Source organism: Bidens hawaiensis, unplaced genomic scaffold, assembly GCF_021521415.1.
Source record: "Bidens hawaiensis isolate Kalapana, Puna unplaced genomic scaffold, B.hawaiensis_p1.1 tig00003244_1, whole genome shotgun sequence".
NCBI lineage: Eukaryota > Viridiplantae > Streptophyta > Magnoliopsida > Asterales > Asteraceae > Bidens > Bidens hawaiensis.
The window spans coordinates 1,574,570-1,600,640 of record NW_027491178.1 but is presented as its reverse complement, the minus strand read 5'-3'; the positions used below and the strand labels follow the sequence as shown (position 1 = coordinate 1,600,640).

Here is a 26,071-nt window from a genome sequence, read left to right as displayed (position 1 = left end):
ATGTAAATTTTCGGGATATTACACAAAATCAGTTATAAATGATTAAGTGTGGTCAAAATCTGTTTTTAAATTATTAAAAGTAAATAGTTGGTTATAATTATAGAAAACATTAATTAGTAAGGTTATGATTCTAGAAAATATTAATTAGTATATGACAATTCTATAGACGGAAACCAGATTACTTGGAAGACTATGTGGACATGCTAGTTTAATGCCATGTGGATATCTTGTATTGCTTTAATAGTATTGTAAGATTCTCAAACAATCCATCAAATTATGTGAGAGGAGTTTTATTAATTTATGAAGTGGTTTAGGGTGTTGTGAGTGAAGGAGATAGAAAATGTTGTGATTTTTCTGTATATTTGAAAAGTTTTCGAAAGTGGTTGTGAGTGAACGAGAGAGAAATTGTAATAATAAATATATAAAAAGTATTATTAGTTGAGAATGAGAGAAAACATGTTATATGTTTTTGTTTAATTTTGAATTTGAAGATTGATGATTGAATGTGAATGCAAACCATCAAATTTGGTGAATGAGGTTTTTATAATTTAGGTAGTGGTTAGAGTGTTGTGAGTAGATATGAGAGAAACTATACTAATTTTTCTGTATATTTGAAAGCTACTGTTCATCCATATAATTTTTTGATATTTGTTTAAAGTGGTTGTGAGTGAGAGTAAGAGTAAGAGTAAGAGTAATGATAGTAGAATAAAAAATATTATTAGATTTAGAGACGGGGGATTGGATGAGATAGCTATTATCTTTCTAATCATTCTCAATTCTCATAGCTACGAGCATTCTTAACCCATCCCCTAAAATTATGTGAGGAGCGTTTGCAAATTATAGGGTGGAGTTTAGAGTGGTTGTGAGTTTAAATTATAGGGCAGAGATAGAAAAGTAGTGATTTTTTGTACATTTGGGGAAACTTTGTTTGTCCTGTTTATTTTTTAATATTTGTTGATCTGGTTGTGAATAAAGGAGAGAGAAAACTGTAATGGTAAATATATAAAAAATATTATTTAATTGAACAGAAGAGAAAAATATAATGCTTTTCAATGTAATTACGGAGATGAAGACTGGGATGGAAAGAGACGAGATGATGAGAATGTTCTCAAAAGCAAAACAGCTATAAGGACAATAGCGAAATAGAAAAGAAACAAACTTTTCAATTTTAAAAGAAAAGTAGAAAAGCATAAAACCATGTGGACTTAACTCTCCTGAAAGTGAAAAACCCATAACTTTCTGACCAGAAATCTAGAAACGTTGGATTCCCGGCCACTGCAAGTCATCGTCATCGCAGTCCTTGTTTCTTAATTTGTAATTATATCACGGTTAGTAATATTTTATATTATTTTTTCATTTCTTCCGGTTTGCAATCATTATCTTTTGGTTTACATTGGGCTTGCTTTAGATCTGGATCTAAATACCATTTTGGTAGTTAGTTTGAGTTATCGATTTTCAGGTTGTAGATCCCTCAAAACTTTTGTGGCTTTTTGTGCTCAATAATTTTGTTGTACTCAATTATTTTTCTTGCTAATGTGGGGCCCACTTGTCATGATAGAGTAGTTTCATTAGCATTCACATCCTTTCCCTGTGTATTTTGTGACAGGTGTTTTTATAATTAAGAAGATAAAATATGTAGTGTATTTTTTCTTTATATTTGAAAAATAATTTATAAACAAATATTATTTAATTAAAAAGAAGAGACAAAATGTATTGATTTTTAGTGTAATTTTTGATTTGGAGACAGGTGAAAGGATGTGAATGCTCTAATGTATATGGCATACTAGGTGTAACATTTGAGGTTCGAAAAGAAAAACTTAATAATTTTCTGTTTGACTTCTGGCTGTCGTGACAGTAGCATATTAGTTTTTTTTTTCTGGGCGGCCTCAGTTGGCTGCCGTGACAGTGGCATATCATGTCTACATGCTCCGAAGAATCAGACAGCACGTCTTCATCTTCTGAAGACATAGCCGCCATGTCCTATGATGAATATGTTGAATACTTATATATCCCATTAGAAGAAATAAAAACAGCCACCAACAACTTGGCTGATGAAAATCTCCTCAAAAGAGGCACATCTTTTGAGATTTACAAAGGACAACTCCTGCAGTCGGGGGACTTGATCGATATTGTTGCGCGGAAACCTCTGAAAACAAGCGCCGCCCTTAACGAGCTGAAAGTTACTAAAAATCTCAAGCACAAAAACATCGTTTCTCTTTTTAAGATTTTTTATAGGCTAGGTAGTTATATTATGATAAACAAGCATGAGGTCAATGAAAGTCTTGACAAACATCTAAATAGCCAAACCCTCACTTGGATGCAAAGATTGCATATATGTGTTGGGGTTGCACGTGCATTGAGTTACCTTCATTATGACTCGGATGGCGATCATTATGTCATACATGGTAACATAAAGAGCTCCAAAATTTTACTGGATCACAACTGGGAGCCCAAGTTACATGGTTTTGCATTTGCTGTTAGGGCTAAAAAGCACGATCTTCACCTAACTAGTAAGTATAACGGTGCATTACATTATATGGACCCTGCGTATGAAGACACAGGAGGTCTGACTCACAAGTCAGATGTATTCTCCTTTGGTGTCATGTTGTTTGAAGTCTTGTTTGGGAGAGAAGCATCTATTCCGAACAATGATAAATGGTGGTTTGCTCGATTGGCCATATCACATTATGAAGAGAGAAAACTAGATGATTTGATAGCCCCTAACCTTCGAAAAAAAATGAACTTGCAATCGCTCAACATTTTTGCTGAAACAGCTTATTGTTGCTTAAAGAAGAAGCGATTCCAACGCCCAAATATGAATCACATTCTCTTAAGACTTGAGAAAGCATTAGAACTCCAACACAAACATGTAAGCCATCAATCATTGACGCCTTTTAATTATCATTTTGTGTTGTCGTAACCAAAAGCCTGCAATTTATTAATTTAGTTACTATTATTGTGATTCTTCGCAATACAGGAACATTCAGCAATTACTGGTGAAGGTACATCATCCAACCACTTGAAGGTAAGAATTGCTAATTTTTATTATGGTTATAGTGATTGTGGTACGTAATAGTTACCATAGAAAACTTCTATAAACAAGACATTAAACCAATATTTTTTTTTGTATATAATATATGGTGTAGTTATAGAAAATACAATACTCTATGTCTCTATATATGTCCCATTTTACTCACTAAGAGTCCTTATAATATTTTATCAAAATAACAAATAAAAGTTTAGTCCAAGGGTTAAAATGTAAATACATGAAGTCAAGGAAAAAAAAGGGTAAATGTTCATAATAGTTTGTTGAGATAGCAATTCTATTGTTTAAAGTTAGGACTCGTGTATAAGTGCTTTGTTTCTCACCGTAACAAATTTAGATAAATGAAGTTATTAAAGAAAAACTGTTTTTTTTCCTAGTGCTATAGAAGCGTTCTTTTTCAAACCGGTGATTTAAGTTGGATATTGTTTTTAGACATTCATTTAATTATGCTAGTATCTTCATAAATTGTAAGGGTTCTAGAACTTCTAGTTGCGAAATGTCATTTTCGTAAGATAGTTGATGTTAAATTTTAGCTTCAGTTCCTTACATAAAGATATCAGATACTTCAAATTTAACACCCTTTAAACAAATTGAAAGTTATGTTGTGATTCTAGAAAGGTACTTATCGATAAAGTGACTAAAGACATGGTTTTCTTTTATATTGCATTCTCATACTTACTAGCAAATACATGACGCATCTCGGTGCTTTTCTTCTAAAATGTAAGTCCATAGAGTAATATGTGTGCATCTCTCGGTTTTTATGTAACCCGTAATATAATAAAGGTGCATCTTGCTGTTTTTTTTCCTGACACGTAATGTAATATGGGTGCATGCATCCATGCATTTTTATTAACAAGTATTGTAATAACAGGGCGTCGCTATCCTTTTCTTTTAACACATAATGTAATTTTGCGTGCATCGCTTTACATTTCTTTTAACGTGTATAGGGGGGAAACTTGGATCACTTGAAATTTCGATTGAGTGATATAGAATTGGCAACCAATAAATTTTCCCAAAAATACTGCATTGGGTCAGGTGGATACGGTATGGTATATAAAGCAGAACTCGAACATTTTGATGGCATAAATTCGTTGGTGGTTGAAGGGAAAGTTAAAGGTGAATTGTCTAAGAGACGTAGCACCGTGGCTATTAAACGCATCTTTAGTAGAGAAGACGAGCAAGGAAGACAAGGGTTCTTCGCAGAAATTGAAATGCTTAGTAATTGTAAGCATCCAAATATAGTTTCTCTTCTGGGCTTTTGTGATGAAGGACCAGAGATGCTTCTTGTTTATGAATATGCTTCTAATGGAAGCCTTGATGATTATTTGGGGAACATTGATAACATGACTTATCTTACTTGGGCTCAACGTATACAAATATGTCTTGATATTGCCCATGGATTGAATTATCTCCATAGAAGTACCGCGGGAAAACAGAGCATAATACACCGCGATATTAAAAGTGCGAACATCTTATTGGATGAGAATTGGGTGGCAAAGATTGCTGACTTTGGGCTCTCCAAGCTACACCCTTCATGTCAACATGGCAGCACCCTCATTACCTATAATATTGCCGGGACAGATGTGTACTTGGATCCGGAGTATCTAAGTACTGGTAAGTTGAAAACTAAATCAGATATTTACTCGTTTGGAGTAGTTATGTTTGAAATCATGTGTGGAAAGTTAGCATATGATAAAACATACAACAACGAGGGGCTTCCATCAGTAGCACGACAATGCTTCAATGAGGGAACAATGGAGAAATTGGTAGATCCAAATCTAAAGGAAACTGATGAAATAATTTCTTTGCTAAACGGAGGGGTCAATCAAGATTCTTTGGGCACATTTTCAAAAATCGCCAATCAATGTTTGGCAGTAACTCAGTCCGAGCGTCCAACATTGGAAGCCATCATCATAGAACTTGAGAAGGCATTAAACTTTCAAGTAAGTATCGTCTTTTTTCTGTTTGTTCCTATTCTTGATCGATGGTAGTGACGTTGTTAATCAACTGATGGAATTCACATATGCTTTATGTTCACATAAAGCACAAACTGAAATTTTATATGTTAGGAACTTCATATAAAATACATGATTCATAACTCATACGTACCATAATTTATTTATACCCTGAGTTCATCATGTCTCTCAACTGTTGACAAAAAGACTAGAAAACATATAATATAAGCTCGCTATATAATTACATAAAAGAATTTGTCTAACTTAAATGCTTTGAAAACAATAATTATTGGTACTTTATGTGTATCTTATAAGCAAGTTGTCAAAAGATTACAAAAGCATTGATTTACTATTACGGGTCTTCTAAATTTCAGAATTTAGGCCTCAGGGTTTATTTTGTAACTGAGATTGATTGAGAATGAGTATAGATATGAAACGAAAAGATCGAGGATAAAATGAAGGATTCAAGTATTATTTAAAAGTAATAAACGTGAGACAGACCGGACCATGTGAGGGAGAAGCTAGTTTGTTTTTACCAACTCATTCAACTAAAACAAACTTTCATATATATAACTATGCATATTTTGTTTCAAGGTCTGCTTCCATTAGGCTTTTCGTAATCTCTTGACAACTTGCTTAATTATAAGAAACGCACAAAGAAGTATGAATAATTGCTAGAAGATGACATATATGATATGCAGTCCGTAACCATGTATTTCCTTTCAGAATAATACACAAAATAGGCATTAACATAAAATGGGATATGCACATTGCAAATGAGAATGTATATATATGCTAATATCCATGTTATCTTCCACATAGGACGTCTCTAATATGGTTTCTGTAAAAAGATTTTGACATTTTAATCGAATTTGAAAAAAACAATGCATATTTGTTTATGTGGTACATTCAAATGTTGGGTTATAAAATTCAATGCTTTTATTAATATAAATATAATAGTATTTCATTTTTCTTGATAGTGTATAATTGAATATACCAGTTTATCGAAAATTTAGATAAGAATTTTTTAACCAACAAAGTTAATTCAAGTGTCATGAATCACAGGAAAATAACAAGGATAGCCTCCAAATATCACTTGAAGCCATAAAATCAATCACACAAAACTTTAGTGATTGCAATTGCATTGGAGAAGGGAGGCTTTGGAGGCTTTATGAAGGAGAATTTGTGCATGCTAATGGGTGTACCACCGTTGTTTCAAAGCGGTGGGATAGCAAGTCTCGTCAAGCACATGTTCAGTTTTTGACTGAGCTTGAAATTCTTAAGTATAACCACGAGAACATCATTGGTCTAGTAGGTTATTGCAATGAAATGAACGAAAAAATCATTGTTTATGAGCATGCCTCTAACGGAAGACTGAATCAACATTTGGATGATCCTAGTCTTACATGGATTAAGCGTCTCAAGATATGCATCGGTATCGCAAACGGATTGCTATATCTTCATGGTGGTGGTGGAAAACTAAATGACTCCATGAAACATGGAGACATTAAAAGTGGTAGCATTCTACTTGATGATTGTTGGAATGCTAAACTTTCTAATTTGGAGTTGTCCCAAAAAACAACAGTATATGACAGAGCTGAGCATGTGGATGATAATGCTTGTGATTCACTGGGATACATTGACCCATTCTACGAATCGACAGGTTTCTTAACAGAAGACTCTGATACATACTCATTAGGTGTGATTTTAATCGAGATGTTGTGCGGGAGATTAGCGTGGCCAGAGGGATGTGAAGATCATTTTCATTCGTTAGCCCCTTTAGCTGTTAGGCACTACAAACAAAAAGGAAGCCTTTATGAGATGATATTTGAGGGCATAAAAGAACATATTGTGCCACAATCATTGAGTAGATTTCAAACGACCGCCATGCGATGCGTACAGTATGATAGGTATGCCCGACCATGGATGAACAGCGTAGTAAGGCAACTTACGAAGGCCTTGGAATTGCAAGTAAACTTTTCATACTCTCATTTGAGTTTGCTTCTAGCTTTCAGTACATTTGTACAAGACTGCAATTTGTGTTATAAAAATATAACTCAAAGCATATCAAGAAATTAATGGAATTAAAAGTTATGTGAAATCTAAAAAAATAGTATTAAACCGTTAATGGTTGTGAAATTGCATTTCTTGTAACTACTAGAAAAATAAGCAACTGTTACTGCCATTTCGGTCGCTGATCAGTCACAAGTAGCCAATTGAAATCGATTTGCAACCGAAATGGTGGTCACAAAAAATCTCCGTCAACGATTCAGTGACTTAATCAGCAAATCTTTGCAACTGATTTGTGATTGCTCGTTCTGTGACCTTTTTTGGTCATAAATCAGTCGCGGTTTTTTAGAATGGACTTTTAAAAATGGTTTTGAGAAAAACCATTTAACCTATTTACACGCACACACACACATATTATATATATATATATCAATTTAGTTTTATTATATGTAAGTGTTAATAACTATAGAAATTTTATAGAAGTCTCTAGAAAAGCTAAAAGTTCAAAGTTTTATAGATTTTGTAAATGACTGAAGTGTTTAAAATTTTATAAAGCTAAATTGGAGAAAGTTAAGTAAAATTTGAACAGAAATGTTAAAATTATATTCAATAACATAAAAACTAATTGGCCAAATTCCTATAAAACCCAATGGTCACTTGTGAGTGGTGATTGGGGCCACTATTTGATATTAAGTAAATCGCAATTTTTTGACCCATTTGTTTTTAATTAATACTTAAAAATTTAATTCATTAATTTTAACGTTTTTTTCGATTAAGTTGTGACTGAAACTGGGCGGTTTCAAAATCCGCAACCGTTTTGCAACCGAATCACACCATTTTGATTTAATCGCAAATCAGTCACTACTTTTGCGACCGTTTTACTTTGCCGCAGATTTTGGTTGCATTTGCCCAGTTTTCTAGTAGTAGTAAGCATAAAATCAGTTATTGAAACAAGTTGTGTAATGCTCTTTTGTACTTGAAGCCAATTTGTTGTATATTTTATTATGATGCACATATTAAAATGAAAATGAACGTGTTTATTGAATATAATTTTTTGTTTGTTTAATTAATATATAGGAGGATTATGAAGCATGGGAGCATAGAATGCTTATCGACTACAAAGAGACAACGCAGTCACCAATTTTAGAGACCCATGACGGCATAATGAAAAAGGATCTATATGACATGTTCTCAAGGGGAATCTTCCGTCAAGATGGAATGGTAAGTACATAACCTTTTCATGTGATGAATAATTCTTTAATTTCAAATGACCATCAACACTCAAATTAACTCTTTGATCATCATGTAATGTTGTAGACTATTTTAAGTAACCGAGGATTTCACAAACATGTAAACTGTGAACAAACATTCTTGGCATTCATGAATTTAAATATAATTTAGATAAATAATAATAAACACTTCAATTATGTTGAATATTTCAATGTAGTATATATCATGTTTATACATTAATTTACGAGTAAAACTTGGGGTGCATTGTTGATTGGTAGTGTATAATTAATTGAAGATATTAATTTAATAAAAATTTATATGAGAGTTTTCTTAATTACAAAGTTGATTTAGGTTTCATGATTCACAGGAAAACAACAAGGATAGCCTCCATATATCACTTGAAGCTATAAAATTAAGTACACAAAACTTTAGTGACCGCAAAGTCATCGGAGAAGGAAGGTTTTGGAAGCTTTATGAAGGAGAATTTGAACATGCTAATGGGTGTACCACCATTGTCGCAAAGCGGTGGGATACCGACTCTCGTCAAAGACATGTTCAGTTTTTAGCCGAGCTTGAAATTCTACAAAATCTTCTCAAGTACAATCACGAAAACATCATTGGTCTTGTAGGATATTGCATTGAAATGAATGAAAAGGTCATTGTTTACGAGCATGTCTCTAACGGAAGTCTCAGTAAATACATGGGAGATCCTAGTCTTACATGGATGAAACGCCTCAAGATATGTATCGGTGTCGCAAATGGATTAGAATTTCTTCATTTTGGTGGTGTAGAGCAAGAGGTTTCGATTAAACATAGAGATATTAGGAGTGGTAACATTCTACTTGATGGTGATTGGAATGCCAAAATTTCTAATTTGGAGTTCTCTCGTGAATCAAGGGTAGTTGACAGAGCTGAACATGTTGATGATAAAACATGCGACTCTTTGGGATACGTTGACCCCGATTACCAAAGTGACGGTTTCTTAACAGAAAGCTCGGATATATACTCATTAGGTGTGATTTTGTTTGAGATGTTGTGCGGGAGATTGGCGTGGTGTGAGGGATGTGAGGATCACTCTCAATCACTAGGTCCTTTAGCTGTGAGACACTACAATGAAAAAGGAAACCTTGATGAGATGATATTTGAGGGTATTAAGGAACAAATTGCGCCACAATCATTGACAACGTTTCAAACAATAGCAATTCAATGCTTACATGAAAATATGTATGAGCGGCCATGGACAAACGATATAATTGTACAGCTTAAGAAGGCATTGGAATTCCAAGTAAGTTTATATCCTTTTATTTGAGTTACCCTCTTGTTTTTAGTTATTTGAAACAAGACTTTACCACTTCATCATCATCATCATCATCGTACTCAGTATATCCCACCAATAGCAAAGCTATGGTAGGGTCTGAGGAGGGTAAGATGTAGACAGCCTTACCTCTACCCCATAAGGATAGAGAGGCTGCTTCCGGTGAGACCCCCGGCTCGATAGTAGTTTTGCATCAAGCCTTGGACATAAGGCACATAGCACTCAATCATCGGGACACCGGCTGATCGGTGCATGTAACCTTGTCTTTCGGCTATCAACGCCACTACATGATGCCTGATTAACCGTCCGTCACTTTTAACGTTATTTTCACGAGATTAGTAGAATAACATCAAAATTAGTGCAATTTCACTTTTGCCCACCCGAGGGTTCACACATATATACATCATATGTGCGCACCGCAAGCAGGGTCAAGACTTTACCACTTGTTAAAGAAATACAACTCAAACATATCAATAAATAAATTTAACAAAAAATGTCTTTGGAACCTTAAAAAGTACTAAACAATTAATGATTGCTAAATAATATATTGTCTATATATTAAATTTTATTGTTTTATAAAAAATGCATAGGAGGATTATGAAATATGGGAGCCCAAGTTGCCTATAGACTACAAAGAAATCATCTTGATGTCAAAAGCTCCAGAGATTGAGATTTACGACAACAAAATGAAGGAGATGTTCGACATGTTCTCTAAAGGAATCCTCCTTCAAGATGGCAAAGTGGTAACTAACTCTTCATATTTCGTTTAACTTAACCTTCTCATGTGAATAATTTTGTAATTACAAATACTTCCTAATAAGGAATCTTGCAAGTGGTTTTTAAGTTTTAATTTTTCTACCTTTTCTTGTAATAGTGGTTTTCGGTGGGAACTAATGGAGAACGAAATGAAATGATATCAGCCAAAAGGTTTTCGTATAAGAACCATCTGTTACCTAAATGGCGATCTCTTCCCGAATCAAGGTCCCTCTCTCATTCCGTTTGTGTATTTTAAACCACATCTTTTATCCAAGTGGAATACCTACTTGCCAAAAGAAAAAAAAAGGATTTCAGTGAAATATATATACCTAATCCGTTTAATGCTTGAAGCAGGTTTCCGAAAGTAGCAGAGATGTTTTATATTTCGAATTTGAATATAAAGATCAAGATAAGAACTCAGTTTTTATCTCCAAGTGTCTATTACAAGGTTCATCTCATCTTTAGATTTCTTGGTCCTAGAATATCAAAAGCTAGACGGATGTACTTGGACCTTAAGTACAAAATGGGGAACGAAACTTTGCATGCATATTTTGCAACACGGAGAGAAGATGGGTGGATGATGATTGAATTGTTTCAGTTCTTGAATCACAAGAAAGATACAGATTTTGAGGTTCTGCTAGAAAGCTTTTCGCGATGTTATTGTGGAAGTGATTCCATCTACATTGAAGGCATTCAATTTCAAGGATTTGACAATGCAAGTTTGAAAAATACACTTTAGCTCCTATTCTATGTTATTTTATATCAAGGAAAACATTTTTCATATCTATATTAGTTACGAGTTTATGAATTTAAAATTTTATGTAGATGAAACCTGAACAAATGCAGAAGTTTGAGGATGACCAACAACTCTTGAGATCAAAATTGAAGATGGATAAGGTGTGACGATTTCCAGCTAACGTTTAAATTATTTATTTCTTGTTTTGATTAGAAATTGTTAATCTTTGATCATACAGTTCCGGTTCTCGCCAAGTAAGATGAAGGTAAAGAAAGATCACATGACTTGGTTCTCGTTATGTGAAATAAAGAGAAGGAAAGATGAGATACTCTCTGCAGAGAAGGTTGTGTACAACTCTTCTAATGTGGCTATCCAATCCAGGTTTGTTCTTTATAAGTATGCATTAACTAATACATTCATTTCTGATTATCAATTTAGTTTTATTATATATAAGTTTTAATAACTAAAGTTTGTAGAAGTTTTAAAACAGCTAAAAGATTCAAAGTCTTATATAGATTTATAAAGCTAAATGGGACAAAATTATATAAAGGTTTAACAAGTTTATGTAACTTTCATAAAAACTAATTGGTCAAAGTCCTATAAAAGCCTAATGGTCACTTGAGTGATGATCACTCGCTTCCTGGAATGGTATCAATAGTGATGACTGGGCCCACTATTAGATTACTAAGTAAATAGCCCAATGGGCCTTACAAAGCCACATAAGCCTACTTCATGTGCGAAAGTTTCACATTTTGACAAAGTGTATCTTTAAGAAGTATGTAAATTATATGATATGCCATACATGCAGATTTAATGGGGCTATTGAGCTTCAACGACAACAAGTGTTACACATCAAATGTAAGATTAATAGTCAAATGTTGTCAGCAAGTACCGAAAATGCATGCTACCTTGTGTTCAAGCTTTCAGAGAAGTTTTGTGAGTTGCATGGTCCGGTGATAGTACGAGATTTATACAACTGGAGAAGCAAAGAGACGGGAACTATCTATTTTAGATATCCAGACATTTGGAATATACGCGACGCAGATTGGGTTCCAGAAAGGAGGAAAGATGGATGGATGGAGGTTATTATATGGAATTTCAACTCAACTTATGAGATCAAAAATGATAAGCTTTTTGTTAATTTGAAACTCATAACTTATGAAGGAACTATGTCCGGCCTTATTGTACGTGGAATCAAGTTTCGTCCGATCTAAGTTTGTACATGATAATTTCAAAACTATAGGATCATCTTTTCATAACCGCCAATTCTATAAAAGAGACGTACGGTCTTTATATTAGTTGAGAAACGAAACTACAACTTCGTATACTTCTTAGTTTAGTTTAGATTAGTATCGTTTAACTTTAAACATTTTGCTTCTCTTTACTCCAATGTCATAAAGAGATTACAATACAACAATGACAAAACTTGTTTACAAAAATCTTGGCTAGCATAAAGATTTGTGACTTTGTGTAATATGAAATTGAGGTTTTCCTTTCTCAGATTCTCGTAAAACTTTTTTAAAAAAACTAAAACCATCTAATCTTGGCTACATTTCAAACCTCTGTTAACATTATTCTTAATGGATGGTCAAACAGTCAACATGGTCAAACCGGTAAAAAAAACCTACACTTGGTGATGCTCTTTTAGTGCTACATTACGCAGAGTGGTTAGCTATATCGCCTCACTATGTAAGTGTTGAGTCACGCGAAGATTTATATCATATGTTAACTACAAATATCAAGAACTCGCTTAAAGAAAAACTTAATATTGAGTCAAAAAACGATTTTAGCCGTGCTCTTGCATCCGAACGGAGTTCATCAATGCAGAAGACACTCGATTGGTTGGTCCCGCTTGCTCAAAACATGATAAAGTGGCATTCTGAGAGGAACTTTGAGAAGCAAACTATGGGATCTGGAAATGTGCTTTTGGTGAACACTTTGCATTATGCAGATCAAGAAAAGAGTGAAGAGGCAATTACAAATCTTGTTTTGGGGCTTCATTATGTTTCAAGATTTGGCAGAGAGATTAATAGTAAAGCTTTTATGGGGTCTTCATGCGATACAGATTGTGATGATTATTTGTTTCATGATCACATTGTATGAGTTGTTATGGGTGGGAGGTTTTGGTTATCTTGACAAGATTGTGTTTTGATCGTCGAGGTTTAACTTGTTTTGACTAGAAAAGGTGGTTACTAAACGTTGATGACATGGGTTTTTTCCATTTTTTTTTCTAGATGTGTAGATTTCTTTGTAAATAACATTCCATTTGACATGTGCTCGGATTTGGTACCGTTTATATTGTAAGTTGTTTTATGTAATTGAGATTTATAGACATTAACGGAATTTGAGGTTAAAATAATATAAGGATGAATTATGATGATCGTGTAGTTCCGATCATGCAAAAACTCAAATATAACATAGGTAGCTAGGGTAAGTCGAGTATCGTATCCACGAAGAGCGTGTAGTCAATACCGCATTAGTTGCTTGATTATCTAGGCTATTATATTAAATGCATATAATCGAAGACCAATAGGAAAAAATATGCGATCTACTTCAAGTCTGCAAGGTGCTAAAAGTTCTGAAGAGGGCCCAGATGTGAGAACAAAACTGGCATCGAAGGATGAAGGGTAACAGCCTCAACATCATATAAAACACATATAAGGGCTTGATAAACAGTATGCCACACACTCCCAAGTGCCAATATCTATATCACTATATGCAGTCCTGAGTACTCTTGACATAATATAATTGCATTGACAAATATATATAGTTTTTCCAGCAACAAATTGATTTATTTTCTTGTGATGCAGGTTGATCGGTGTATTCGTTATATAATGTTATTGTGACAAATGAATAAAAAGAACACAAAGACCTTTCGTCTATAAGCATCAAAGTGTGTTATATAAGGCATTTTCTTAATATTATGTGAATTTGAATCTCATAATTATTAAAAAAATAATATAAATTAGGGATAGAGTTACAAAGTATATGAGTTGCCATTCTAAAAAAAATCTTAATGAGAATGAAAGAAACTAAAGAGAGATAACTAGTTCAATATTCTAATTTTAACATTATATTAAATTTGTAATGAAAGCGTCGATATACAGACAATAGTTCAATACACATCAAATTGTAAGAATTATGAAAACCTTGTACATGTTGTAACTTGTAACCATGATGCATAAAGTGCTTTTCTAACCATAATCCCCTCTCCTTAAACTCGCTAGCACTAGATATAAGTGCTAATCCGGGTTTCCGTATCCAGCTATAATTGGTTAGCCACAAACCAGTTTTATGCTTGTTCATCGTGTTGTGACAATTTCTCACAACGTTTTCATGTACACAATACAATGTCATTACTTAAAACACCGAATCGGAAATAATAGCAAAGAGACTAGTCTTTCAGAAATTTTTTTGTATCTTAAATGCCGAGACTATTACACCAGCCACTCTTTTGTAGGGTAGATCTGATGGATCGAGACAAATTCTGAATTATTTAACTTGACTATATAATTATGAAATTTACTTCATAATTAGTACACTCTGTATTTTACTCAAATAGAAAAAAATAAATAAATCAGAACTCTTAAAATTGTAAAAAAAAAAAAAGAATTAAAAGTCTGAAATGATGATATTTAAGCTGACATTTAGTTTATCACATGATCTGATATGCCATGTCCATTAGTTATCGACTTATCGTAACTCCAGATCTAGCCCAAGTTATGTCCTTGAGTTCCTGCCGCCAGCGTAATGTATTAAACAACGACCAAACTTCATAAGTCAACACCTAACCCATAAAATAGTGATGTGATTTTTGTCACGCGTGAAAATACTAAGTATTGCCAGCTCAAATGAAGGTCGCCATCTTTAGAACATTGAATAGATGGGTTCGTTACAAAATACCAACAATGCCAAAATAGAGATCAGATATAATTTCCAAGTCACTAGTCAACACAGAAGACTTGGTAAAAAAAATCAAAGGTTTCTCAAGTATATCTTGACTAAATTTGCGAGTACATCAATAGATTTTTTTTATTATTTTATTGTCATCTCATGTGACTAGTATATTGTATGGAATTTTAGCTATTAATTTTTTGTGTCTGTTTAATATCAAAGGTTTTTTTAACTATTATCTTGAAAACAGAAGACTTTGTCCACAACATTTGCGGGGTACATGCATCAACAGATTTTTATTTCCAATTCACCTGACGAGTATATTATATGGATCCTCAGCTATTGTAATTACTTTGTAATATTGTTGACGTTTTCTCATGGTGATTATTGTAAAAATGTACATCCTCCACAATCCACATGATTAGGTTAGTGTGCAATGCAGTTCAATGCAGTTCAGGTTTTACGGGTCATACCCAGTTTATGCTCACCCCTAAATGAGCAAACAAGTTTTACCCACAATGTCCAACCCAGATGGGACCCGGTTAACAGTAATCTCTGGACCCAAGAACTGACCCTATTGCAATATAACCGGGTCTGATATGTTTGGGTCTTGCCGATCTTGCAGGTCCTGTGGGCCTTACCCGGTTTACGATAACCCCTATACATAGGTTCGCAGGGTCAATATCATTAATTACTTAGCGGCAGAAGCGTCACCTAGAGATTACCAATAGATGCTTAAGTGCTTCACTAGCAAAAGCATAATTGATGGTTATTTCCACAATGATATATATGTTATTATCTTAAATATGCTACCAGTTTAAATAACACATTCATCGTTTATTATAGATATTTTTCAATCATTTACCTGCGGAATCAATTGTTGTGAAGAACTCTAAGAATGAAAAAATGAAAGCTACAAACAATTGTTAATAACCATAGGTAGTGAAACGGGTCAAAGATTTTGGATCTTGAGATCCGCTGTATATAAGAAGGAAAAATTAGGTTGGGCGGGAAAATAAAAATTAGTTCAATAATAAAAAGACACCTGTATATAAGAATGACATAAAAAAGAGAACATCATATATAAAAATAGCATGAACAAAACATGATTTTGTATTACAATTTCAAAAGAGATTGATGAAGACTCCATGGGTCCATGGAGGTTAAATAAATATGTGAAAATAGAATTGTTATTCATTCATAATTTATTCTTGTATTTATCATGTTGTACCTATAAATATTGTTTATTGAGTTTTACCACATTCATCTTCTACTCTAAAATGTTTATACAAATTGATTTAATAAAAAATATGTAGATCCGATTTCATTAAAAATATAAATAATTGATTATATTGACATAAATAATGCATATTTTGATCTCTATAATTTAGGTAATTAATTATTTGATTAAATAATAAATTAATATGTTTTGATTACACTGATATAAATATGTTTTTAGTAAAAATAAAAAATTAGTTTGGGCGAGAAATTTAGGTTAGGAATTAATTTTCAAGTGACATGTGTCCCTAATTATTTTATTTTATTGGAATACTAGTTTTTATCCTCCGTATTACGGTGGTTGTTTTATAATGTTTGTTCTAATATTTATTTATTTTTTGAATTTATTTTTTTATTGTATGAAAGTTAATAATATACTTATGGTTTGATAGTAAATTGTTTTACAAATAAATGAAATGTTATAACCCGGTTTAAAAGCTATATGGTTTTGATGAGACCTAAGACCCGTTTATTGTTTTTACTATAAATTTGGTTTTTTAATTATAATTAATAATAAATAATATTTATGAAAGTTAATAATATACTTATGGTTTGATGAGACCTAAGACCCGTTTATTTTTTTACTATAAAATTGGTTTTTTAATTTAAATAATATATACATCTTTTTTTTACTATAAAATTGGTTTTTTAATTATAATTAATAATAAATTATATTTATGAAAGTTAATAATATACTTATGGTTTGATGAGACCCAAGACCCGTTTATTTTTTTACTATAAAATTGGTTTTTTAATTTAAAAAATATATATATCTTTTTTAAAATAAATAAGATGTTAATTTTTAGTATATCCTATTTTATAGGATTTTTACATCAATAATTTGGTGAGAATAATTTTTAATTTAATGAGATGTTATAACCCGTTTAAGGAATATCTGGGTTTGGTAAGACCCATACCCATTAATTCGGGTCAAATGCATGAGAAGCCTCCATTTAAAAATCAAGCAAATCTGGTGACTCCAAAAAAGGGGAAGCGACCACATCGTGACACGTAGGATTTTTTATGTTTTCGTTTATATATATTATAGATGTGTCCCCAATTATTATTTTTTTTATTAAATACTAGTTTTAGAACCCGTGTGATGCACAAGAAGTTCAAAATAAATACAATTAAACTATAGAAAATAAATGATTAAATAAAAAAAACCTATATTTTATCAAATTAAGTAGTTTAATAAGTTCAAGTTATATTTTCTAATGGAATATTCAAATGAATACGTGGTGCATTCTCACACAATTTCTTCATATTCACGGAAAAATAATATTTTATCAAATTAAGTAGTTTAATAAGTTCAAGTTATATTTTCTAATGGAATATTCAAATGAATATGTGGTGCATTCTCACACAATTTCTTCATATTCACGGAAAAATAGTGAATTCTAACCAAAGATGATAAGATGTTTCATTATAAATGACATAAAAATACAACATCATATATAAAATTAGCAAGACCAATATACACTTTTGGTATTACGATTTGAATGAACTTCATGGATCCATTGAGGTTGAATGAATACGTGAGAATAAATTGTAATTCATTGATCATAATTTCATCTTGATTTTATCTTCGTATACCTATAAATATCGTTCATTAATTTTTACCACATCCATCCCCTGCACTAAAAAGTGTTTATAAATTGATTTAATATAAAAGAGAGATATTATTTCATTAGAGATATAAATATTTTTATTATACTGACATAAATACCCATATTTTTTTAATCTCTATAATTTAGATAATTGGTTATCTAATTAAATTATGGATTTATATGTTTTGAAAAGCGAGAAATTTTGGCTAAAAATGAATTCTCAAATGACTTGTGTTTTTAATTAGTTATTTTACATTATTAAAATAGATAGATGTAGAATTTCTAACATAGTCTAGATGCATGTATATAACATCTTTATATTAGCATAGAGTCTAGGTGCATGTATACTATAACATCTTATTATATTAGTTATTTTCTTATATAATAACGTGACAAGATACAATTGTTTTCATGTGTGGATCCTTTTCACTCGAATAGTTTTCGATTTTAAACCTAATTTCCTTTTCAATTAACGTCGTTTAGTTGACTTTCCACTAGATACATTGACTTGAAATATTCATCATTCACGCTTACTAATTTGCAAAATTATTTTTACTACAATATCGAGCATCTACAGTTCACTAGCTTGTATTATAGTGTTTTTCTTTTTTATTTATAATATTTTGAATATATCTTTTTATTTAAAGTATTTAAAAAAAGTTTGTAATATATACCTAAACCTATTTTGATCAATTTATGTTAAGTTATGTTCGTTTATATTCAGTTTTGAATGCATCATTTTTTAATGTTTTATATTTATTCATTTGTGTTTATTAATAAGTGTATTTATTTTTATTCGTTTATGATTTTTTTTGTATTATATGTTCATTCAAAGGGCCGTCTTTGATGCATGAAGTTTCCATTTTAAATCAAATGAAATGTTGTTAAGGTTACTAGGCATTTGTCGGTTCCCCTTTTTTATAATCTACCGCTATTCAAAAAATATGGAAAAGGAATTATAAAAGAAAAAGGAAAACAAAACAAGAGGTGTTTAAACCGTATTTTGAGCCAAACGGGTTGGTTTCGTTTGGTCAATATAAGTCAAAATCGTTTTATTTCAAACTAGTTCAGACTTAAATCGTTTTTTAAAAGAAATAATATGGAGTTATGGACCTATAGGAACCGTATCTCAACGGTTCCAAGCTAGCTTCAATGACTATAAACTTAATCCAGTTATAAACCGGTGGATCATGTTGGGTTGAAATCAAACTAAGGGGGTGTTTGGGATTCCTTATTTCACTCATTATAACTTAACTTATTGTCATTAAGTCCTAAATAAGTCATAAGTTACAAAAGTGTAACTTATTGACATATTCTCCTCACTAACTTTTAATTTATTAAAACACCTTATAACTTTTTGAAAAACTTATGTCATAAGTTGGGTAAAATAAGCAATCCGACGCACCCCTAAAACAAGTTTTTGCAAATGGTTTTGGGTTGGTTTTCAAACCGGTTTAGATGAGAATGGTTTTTTTATAAACGTACACCTTAGAAAGATCCAACCATACCCGCCTAGCAACAAATCTAACCACACACTCGCCTCTTTCTTCCTCGTTGTTCTTTGCAAATTCAAAAGACCATGCGATCAAACTTTTAAATTTTGGTAATTTGCCTGGTGTTATGTTGTTTTACACATGAACTCTTTAAATCTAGCGTATGAATTCTTTAAATCTAGCGTAAGATGACACCACGATTTTATGTCATCAGACATGTTATCGAAGAAGATGACAAAGGATTAAATATTGGAAACCGTACGAATTTATATTTGCTTAATAATTCAATGGTCGATTCCATGTAATTGTTGTTCTAAATTTTTATAGTGTGCTTAAATTTAAAAGGTTTAATTGAAATAAACCTTTTATTATTATTAGCATGTTTTAAATTAAATGGTATATAATTAAATTAAATTGGCGTGAGTTAAATTATACATATTTTATATTAGTATTTTCTACAATTTTTCTTTGTTTTTGAGTTGTTTTTGATAAATATTACTCTCCAAGTGGTTCAAATTTGATTTTAAAGGTTTCAAAAGATAATAACAAGTTAAAATGGAGAACTTGAGACAATGAGAGAATATTCGAATAGATAATTATTATCAACCTTTTCAAGTTAAGTTATATAATTTGGTAATATTATGTAACAAATTCTAGTTAATGATTTACTAGTTTGGACATTTGTTTTGATTACCATGATATTTAAAACAATGATGAATTCATATAATTCTAGTCCTTCAAAGTTAGTCATCGAAGCTTGGAAATTAAAAAGACATATATCTGGGCCCGAAGCTTGGAAATTAAAAGGACATATATCTGGGCCCATAGACAATGGAAACAACTCAAAATAATATTAACCGAAGATTTAACTAATGTAGTTATAATTATTGGTACGCATTTAAACGCGTGATGATCTCAAATCAATTCTAGTTAAAAATTATTGTCTAATAATTATATTTAATATGGGCTGGACCCAACTCTTGGACCGGACCAATCAAATGGTGAAAAATAAAGCCTATTAACCTACTAATTGTGATCGGAATAAAAGAGAAGGAGAACCCTACGACTTAAGGGGGGAGCACAGCCTAATTAAATGGGAGGCAGTATAGCAATCCACAAATATGAACTATGAAAAGTGGGTTATCTTACATTGAAGAATAGTAAAATGGTTTGTCTCACATCACTAAAAATTCAGTGGTCCTAGAGAGTATAGCGATGAGCTATGTATTTCTCCATCACGTAGCGCGGCCAACCCAAAAATTAGCTATAAAAGGGGGAGCTAACAGCATGCATTCCTCACACATGATAATATCTTGTATGACAAGACACATTCGGTGGTCTTAACGAGTATAGTGACGAGCTATGTATTTGTCCATCGCGTAGTGCGACTAACCCAAAAATTAGCTATAAAAGGTGGATCTAACGGCTTGCATTCCTCACACACTTCTCGCACTTTCTCTTACGTTCTTTTATAGTATAATTGATGATATTATGCCTCGAGTAGCCGTAACGATACCCTAATCCGATCGAAAGAAACTTTAGTACACAAATCCAAATCTCTGACTGAACAAGGTTAGACTTTGCGCCATAGAGTAAAAGTTTTCATCTCGTGATTGTCGTTAAAGCTTTTCAGTTTATACTAGTACTTACTACATTGTGTTAATCTAAGTGCTTAATTACCAGGGAACTCGTAAACAATAAACATATAAGGTGAAGCATTCAAGTTGTTTGTAAAACTCATATTTGTGTGAGACAACTGGTTTTTCAATCTTGTCATTGAGATTTTTAAACTTATTACATTACAGTTAAGTCTTTGTAGACTTGATTTTACTACTGGTATTGTGGGGTTTTGTATACAAGGCTCACCTTAATTGGTTATTGCACGTTACTTATTGGACAAATGTAGCAATAAGTAATATGACCACAGTTACAAATACAATTAAGTGATAAGTACCTTTGCGCCATAGTGTAAAAGTTTAGTACACAAATCCAATCGAAAGAAACTTTAGTACACAAATCCAAATCTCTGACTGAACAAGGTTAAACTTTGCGCCATAGTGTAAAAGTTTTCATCTCGTGATTGTCGTTAAAGCTTTTCAGTTTATACTAGTACTTACTACATTGTGTTAATCTAAGTGCGTAATTACCAGGGAACTCGTAAACAATAAACATATAAGGTGAAGCATTCAAGTTGTTTGTAAAACTCATATTTGTGTGAGACAACTGGTTTTTCAATCTTGTCATTGAGATTTTTAAACTTATTACATTACAGTTAAGTCTTTGTAGACTTGATTTTACTACTGGTATTGTGGGGTTTTGTATACAAGGCTCACCTTAATTGGTTATTGCACGTTACTTATTGGACAAATGTAGCAATAAGTAATATGACCACAGTTACACATACAATTAAGTGATAAGTACCTTTCGGTAAATTGTAAGCAGACATGTGTAAAAACATCTTAATGTTGTAATTGTAAAAATGTGTCATTTACAAATGAATGCACTCATAATTATTAATTTTCCGCTGGCCAAATATTTTTAAATATGTTTTAGGTGACTTGTTAAAGACACAAGAATGTTGCATGCAGGCCTTTTAGTTAAAATAAGTGGCTCGTCACCAGAATAAAGAAATATGTTTTGTAAATTAGGGTCTATCCCTATGAAACTTATGTTTATATAAATCCGGGTTTTATCCTGTTTTTTTAATAAAAATCATGGTGTTTTTACACTCTGATAATTTTTCATAATTACGAGACTGGTCAATTATTATGCTACAAACACTATAATAAAAACCGATACCACCGCTTGTGTTCATGGTTTCCTTCCCGGGGTAGGGTTAGGGGCCGTGACAGGTGGTGATGTGGAAACTCCAAAACTCCAAAGAAAATTTTATAGGCGGCAAGTTCATCGCATAACATAAACATCGAAGAAGAAGCAAGCACGTATAGAGAAGAAATCGGGCTAAACAACTTGTAAGGCATGGGAGACCTACACAACCACTCATTCAAACATTATTTTTCGGGTTCTATTTTAGTGATTTTATTATGAATTCAATTATTGAACCAATTTATTTTGTTTTGTTCTTAAGTATGAATAGCTAAATAATTAAACTACCTACGTTTTTTATGATTACTTTGTGAATTTTGGATGGTTTTTATTGTTGGATTAATACTAGAGTAAAGAATCTTTTTACAATCGATTTGATGCGTATGCATATTTTGTTTTGATTTATTATTGATCTTTGTTCCGCATATGTCTTATTAAATTTCTTTCAGTTATAGATTGTTGTTTAGGTCGCTTACGGTTTTGCTAGACATAGCAACTCATAGAAACATTGGTTGGTCATTTTTATAGCTTTATATTCTCCCTATCTAGATAGCTATAGCTTGTAGATAGTCGGGTTGTTTGTGAGGCTATGTGTTTAGGTTTAAACGCTCTAATAGGAGGTTTCCTAGATTTCCCTAGTTTTACTGTAATTGTGTGTTTTATCGATTATTCTTAGGTTACACTTTGCGTTTAGGTGCATTGAGATAATGAGACTAACAAATAATCTGTCTTTTAAGGTAATTTAGTGTTGTTGGAGAGACTGACAGGTAATCCGACCGATTGGTAAACTCACACACCCCTTAGGGTTTCCTTTTAGGTCACACACGGAGAATGATTAGAGATAAACTAGGTTGTCTAACGGTGTCGTATTCTAAGATCCCGGCTCCATATTTTCCATCGCCGAGAGAAATCCAAGAGTTACAAGTAGGATTCTAAACCTAGTAGTGCACTAGTAGTTCTCCCATCCTTGAGTTTGTCTAGGTAATCGTGTTGAAATCAGTTAGTTTAAGCTTTCTTAATTAGTTAACTGTAGTTTAAGACAACCAAATTTCCTAAAATCATTTAAACCAATTAGTTACTTAGTTTTCAATCATAGTCTAGTTTAAGTATCGCTAGTATCCTGTGGGTTTCGATATCTCGGACTTTATTAGGCTTTACTATAGTTGAAGGCACACTTTCTTGTCTAGTGTCTTAGCATTAGGAGAGTCTAGGTTTAACTAGGATGTCTAGGTTATGTTAAGTTTTCGTGAACCGCTTTTAGCACATCAACAATACAGGTTTTAATTTGTTTGCTAATTAAAATTTATTGCATACAAGTTTTATAGATTAAGCTCATAAATTTTGTTTAACTAACATTTATTAATGTTTTACAATGTTTAGCTATTTCATCTATTTTATGCTCCTTGTGATTGAAAGCGACGGAATACTTGGATCATGTGTTAGGAGAGTGTCACATTGCTCTTAAGATTTCAACTTCTATTGCTCGTTGGGTGGAACTGGATTTTCTAGTCAATAAATATTACAATTATAGTATTTTCTTTCATTTTTTAAATTATTTACATTGAAACAAATTATGAATGACTATAAATTTTGCTTTAATTTTTTGTGTTCTTGCACCATTGTTCTAAATTGATCCACGTCACATTTTAGAATTGTGAGAATCACATAAAGTAATTGTAGCTAATGCATAAAAGATAGCAAAAATTAGTGGGACTGAGAAATATAGATGACTTCATAAACGTCATTTGTATCGCATTCAAATTAATATATATGTATGCTTAATTCCTTGTTCTCACGTTTTCGAGCGGGAAAGTTCACAAGCACTTTGTCATGGCAATATTGTCACGCTCGTTTATAATTCTATGCATTTTTAGCATATGAATAATTGAATACTAAGAAGCGCGTATCATTTATTAATTTTTTATAACTCCATCCTAGAATATATAAAAATAGACCGGGGAGAACGAATAAAAACCAAGTCGGTCTCTTGAAATGATTTAAAAGTGTATTAATAGTTGTTTATAACTATTTTATGAAATGACATTAAATATTTGAATAACCCAACTTGTAATTTATCATTTGTTTGCATTAGATGTTAACAATTTTTTACATCATTCAAATTCTACTGCTTAGTCCTGTGTGAAGGTAGATTAAGTTAATATAAAACTAACTAAAAAAAAACTTAATTACATTAAAAATACTATGAAAAAGGACAAGTGTAAAAATGTAAAATATTATGCATCCTCATCTCACATTCTCAGTTGTAATCTCAAGGTTAGTAATTTCTATTTCCTATTTAAGAAAACAAAATACTACCCAAATGTACTCATTTCTATTGAGAAGGCTAGTAAGTGATACTTCACCTAATATACAGTTTAGCCCATTTATAGTGTTTATACTGCATTCTGTAATTCATAACAATGATATTTAGGGAAAATGCCCAAATTTTATGTGTTCGCTTAAGTCTCCGTAAAGCTTGAGCATCACTTACCAGTCATTTTCTTCCTTCCTTACGGAGTGCACTTTGTGGACTTTTGTTCAGGAGTAAATTTTGTTCGGTGCTGCTGGGGAGTGGTGGTGTTCTCGCTCTCCCAGTTCCCTTTTCCTCAAAATCTTGTCATTTTCTTTACATTTTTTTCCTCCCGATTGGGTTCTCCACTTTGTACTATTTTGTTGACATGGCTAGCATGCGAGGGCACTCATTCCCCCTTAGCTAGACATTCTTTCCTAGCCTGTACCCCTTTCTTACTCCCCCAAATTAGATTCACTCACTACTAGCTAGCCTTTTTTATCACCACAATATCGATCATGTCTTCATCTTTCACAAGCAAAACTGCCATCATGTCCTTTGATGATTATTTTAGTTTCTCAACTACCCCATTAAAAGAGATAATATCAGCCACCAACAACTTCGCTGATGAAAATCTCCTTTCACAAGGTACGTCCTATAATGTCTACATAGGACGACTCTTGCAATCAGGGAGCTTGATTAATATTGTTGCACGGAAATGTCCCCAAATAAACCTCGTTATCAACGAGCTGATATATGGTAGAAATCTCAAGCACAAAAATGTCATTTCTGTTTTTATGATTGCGAGGACGGAAGATATGGGAATCATCATCATAAACAAGCATGAAGCCAACGAGAGTCTCGACAAACATCTAAGGAGCCCAGCCCTCACATGGATGCAAAGATTGCATATATGTGTTGGGGTTGCACGTGCACTGAGTTACCTTCATTATGATGCTGAGGAAAATTATTATGTTATACATGGTAACATTAAGAGCTCCAAGATTTTACTAGATCACAACTGGGAACCTAAGTTACATGGTTTCACGTTTGCTGTCAGAGCTAAAAAACACTATCTTTGCGTTACTAGTAAATATAATGGTTCATTACAATATATGGATCCAGCATATGAATACACCAGAGGTTTGACTAATAAGTCAGACGTTTTCTCCTTCGGTGTCTTGTTGTTTGAAGTATTGTTTGGGAGAGAAGCATCTATTCAAAACAATGATAATTGGTATTTTGCTCGATTAGCAAGATTACATTATGAAGAGAAAAACCTAGATGATTTGACCCGATCTTCGAAAACAAATGAACTTGCAATCGTTAAAAAACTTTTCAAAAACAGCATATAGTTGTTTGAAAGAAGAGCGGGGACAGCGTCCAGATATGAATCAAGTTCTTTTAAAACTTGAGAGTGCATTGGAACTTCAATACAAACATGTAAGACCATATATCCATCCTTTGATCGATTTCTATTTTCTTCTTTGCATCTTTTTTTATCATAGTTATAACTATTATAGTTTTTGTTACTTTAATTAATTCTTGCTTTTTGAACAATAATCATAAAGGAAAATCCAACGGTTGCAGTTGAAGACATATCATCCAACCACTTGAAGGTACAGCGCAAAT

The 26,071-nt window shown here is 32.3% G+C and overlaps 3 protein-coding genes across 3 annotated transcripts; all 3 read left to right on the top strand.

Moving 5' to 3' along the window:
- Positions 1 to 1,877: 1,877 nt before the first annotated feature.
- Positions 1,878 to 8,883, top strand: LOC143622903 (uncharacterized). The gene is made up of 7 exons (XM_077093918.1): positions 1,878 to 2,869; positions 2,978 to 3,025; positions 3,994 to 4,989; positions 6,067 to 6,972; positions 8,089 to 8,232; positions 8,609 to 8,766; positions 8,871 to 8,883. The coding sequence occupies exons 1-7, from the start codon at positions 1,916 to 1,918 to the stop codon at positions 8,881 to 8,883; spliced, it is 3,219 nt and encodes a 1,072-aa protein (XP_076950033.1). The 5' UTR covers positions 1,878 to 1,915.
- On the top strand, positions 8,534 to 12,315 carry LOC143622997 (uncharacterized). The gene is made up of 7 exons (XM_077094003.1): positions 8,534 to 9,526; positions 10,147 to 10,299; positions 10,431 to 10,537; positions 10,667 to 11,027; positions 11,138 to 11,209; positions 11,287 to 11,429; positions 11,857 to 12,315. The coding sequence occupies exons 1-7, from the start codon at positions 8,885 to 8,887 to the stop codon at positions 12,260 to 12,262; spliced, it is 1,884 nt and encodes a 627-aa protein (XP_076950118.1). The 5' UTR covers positions 8,534 to 8,884; the 3' UTR covers positions 12,263 to 12,315.
- A 12,642-nt stretch (positions 12,316 to 24,957) lies between these two features.
- Positions 24,958 to 25,794, top strand: LOC143622902 (putative serine/threonine-protein kinase PBL28). The gene has a single exon (XM_077093917.1). It carries the CDS (start codon positions 24,958 to 24,960, stop codon positions 25,792 to 25,794), a length of 837 nt encoding a protein of 278 aa, XP_076950032.1.
- Positions 25,795 to 26,071: the final 277 nt, after the last annotated feature.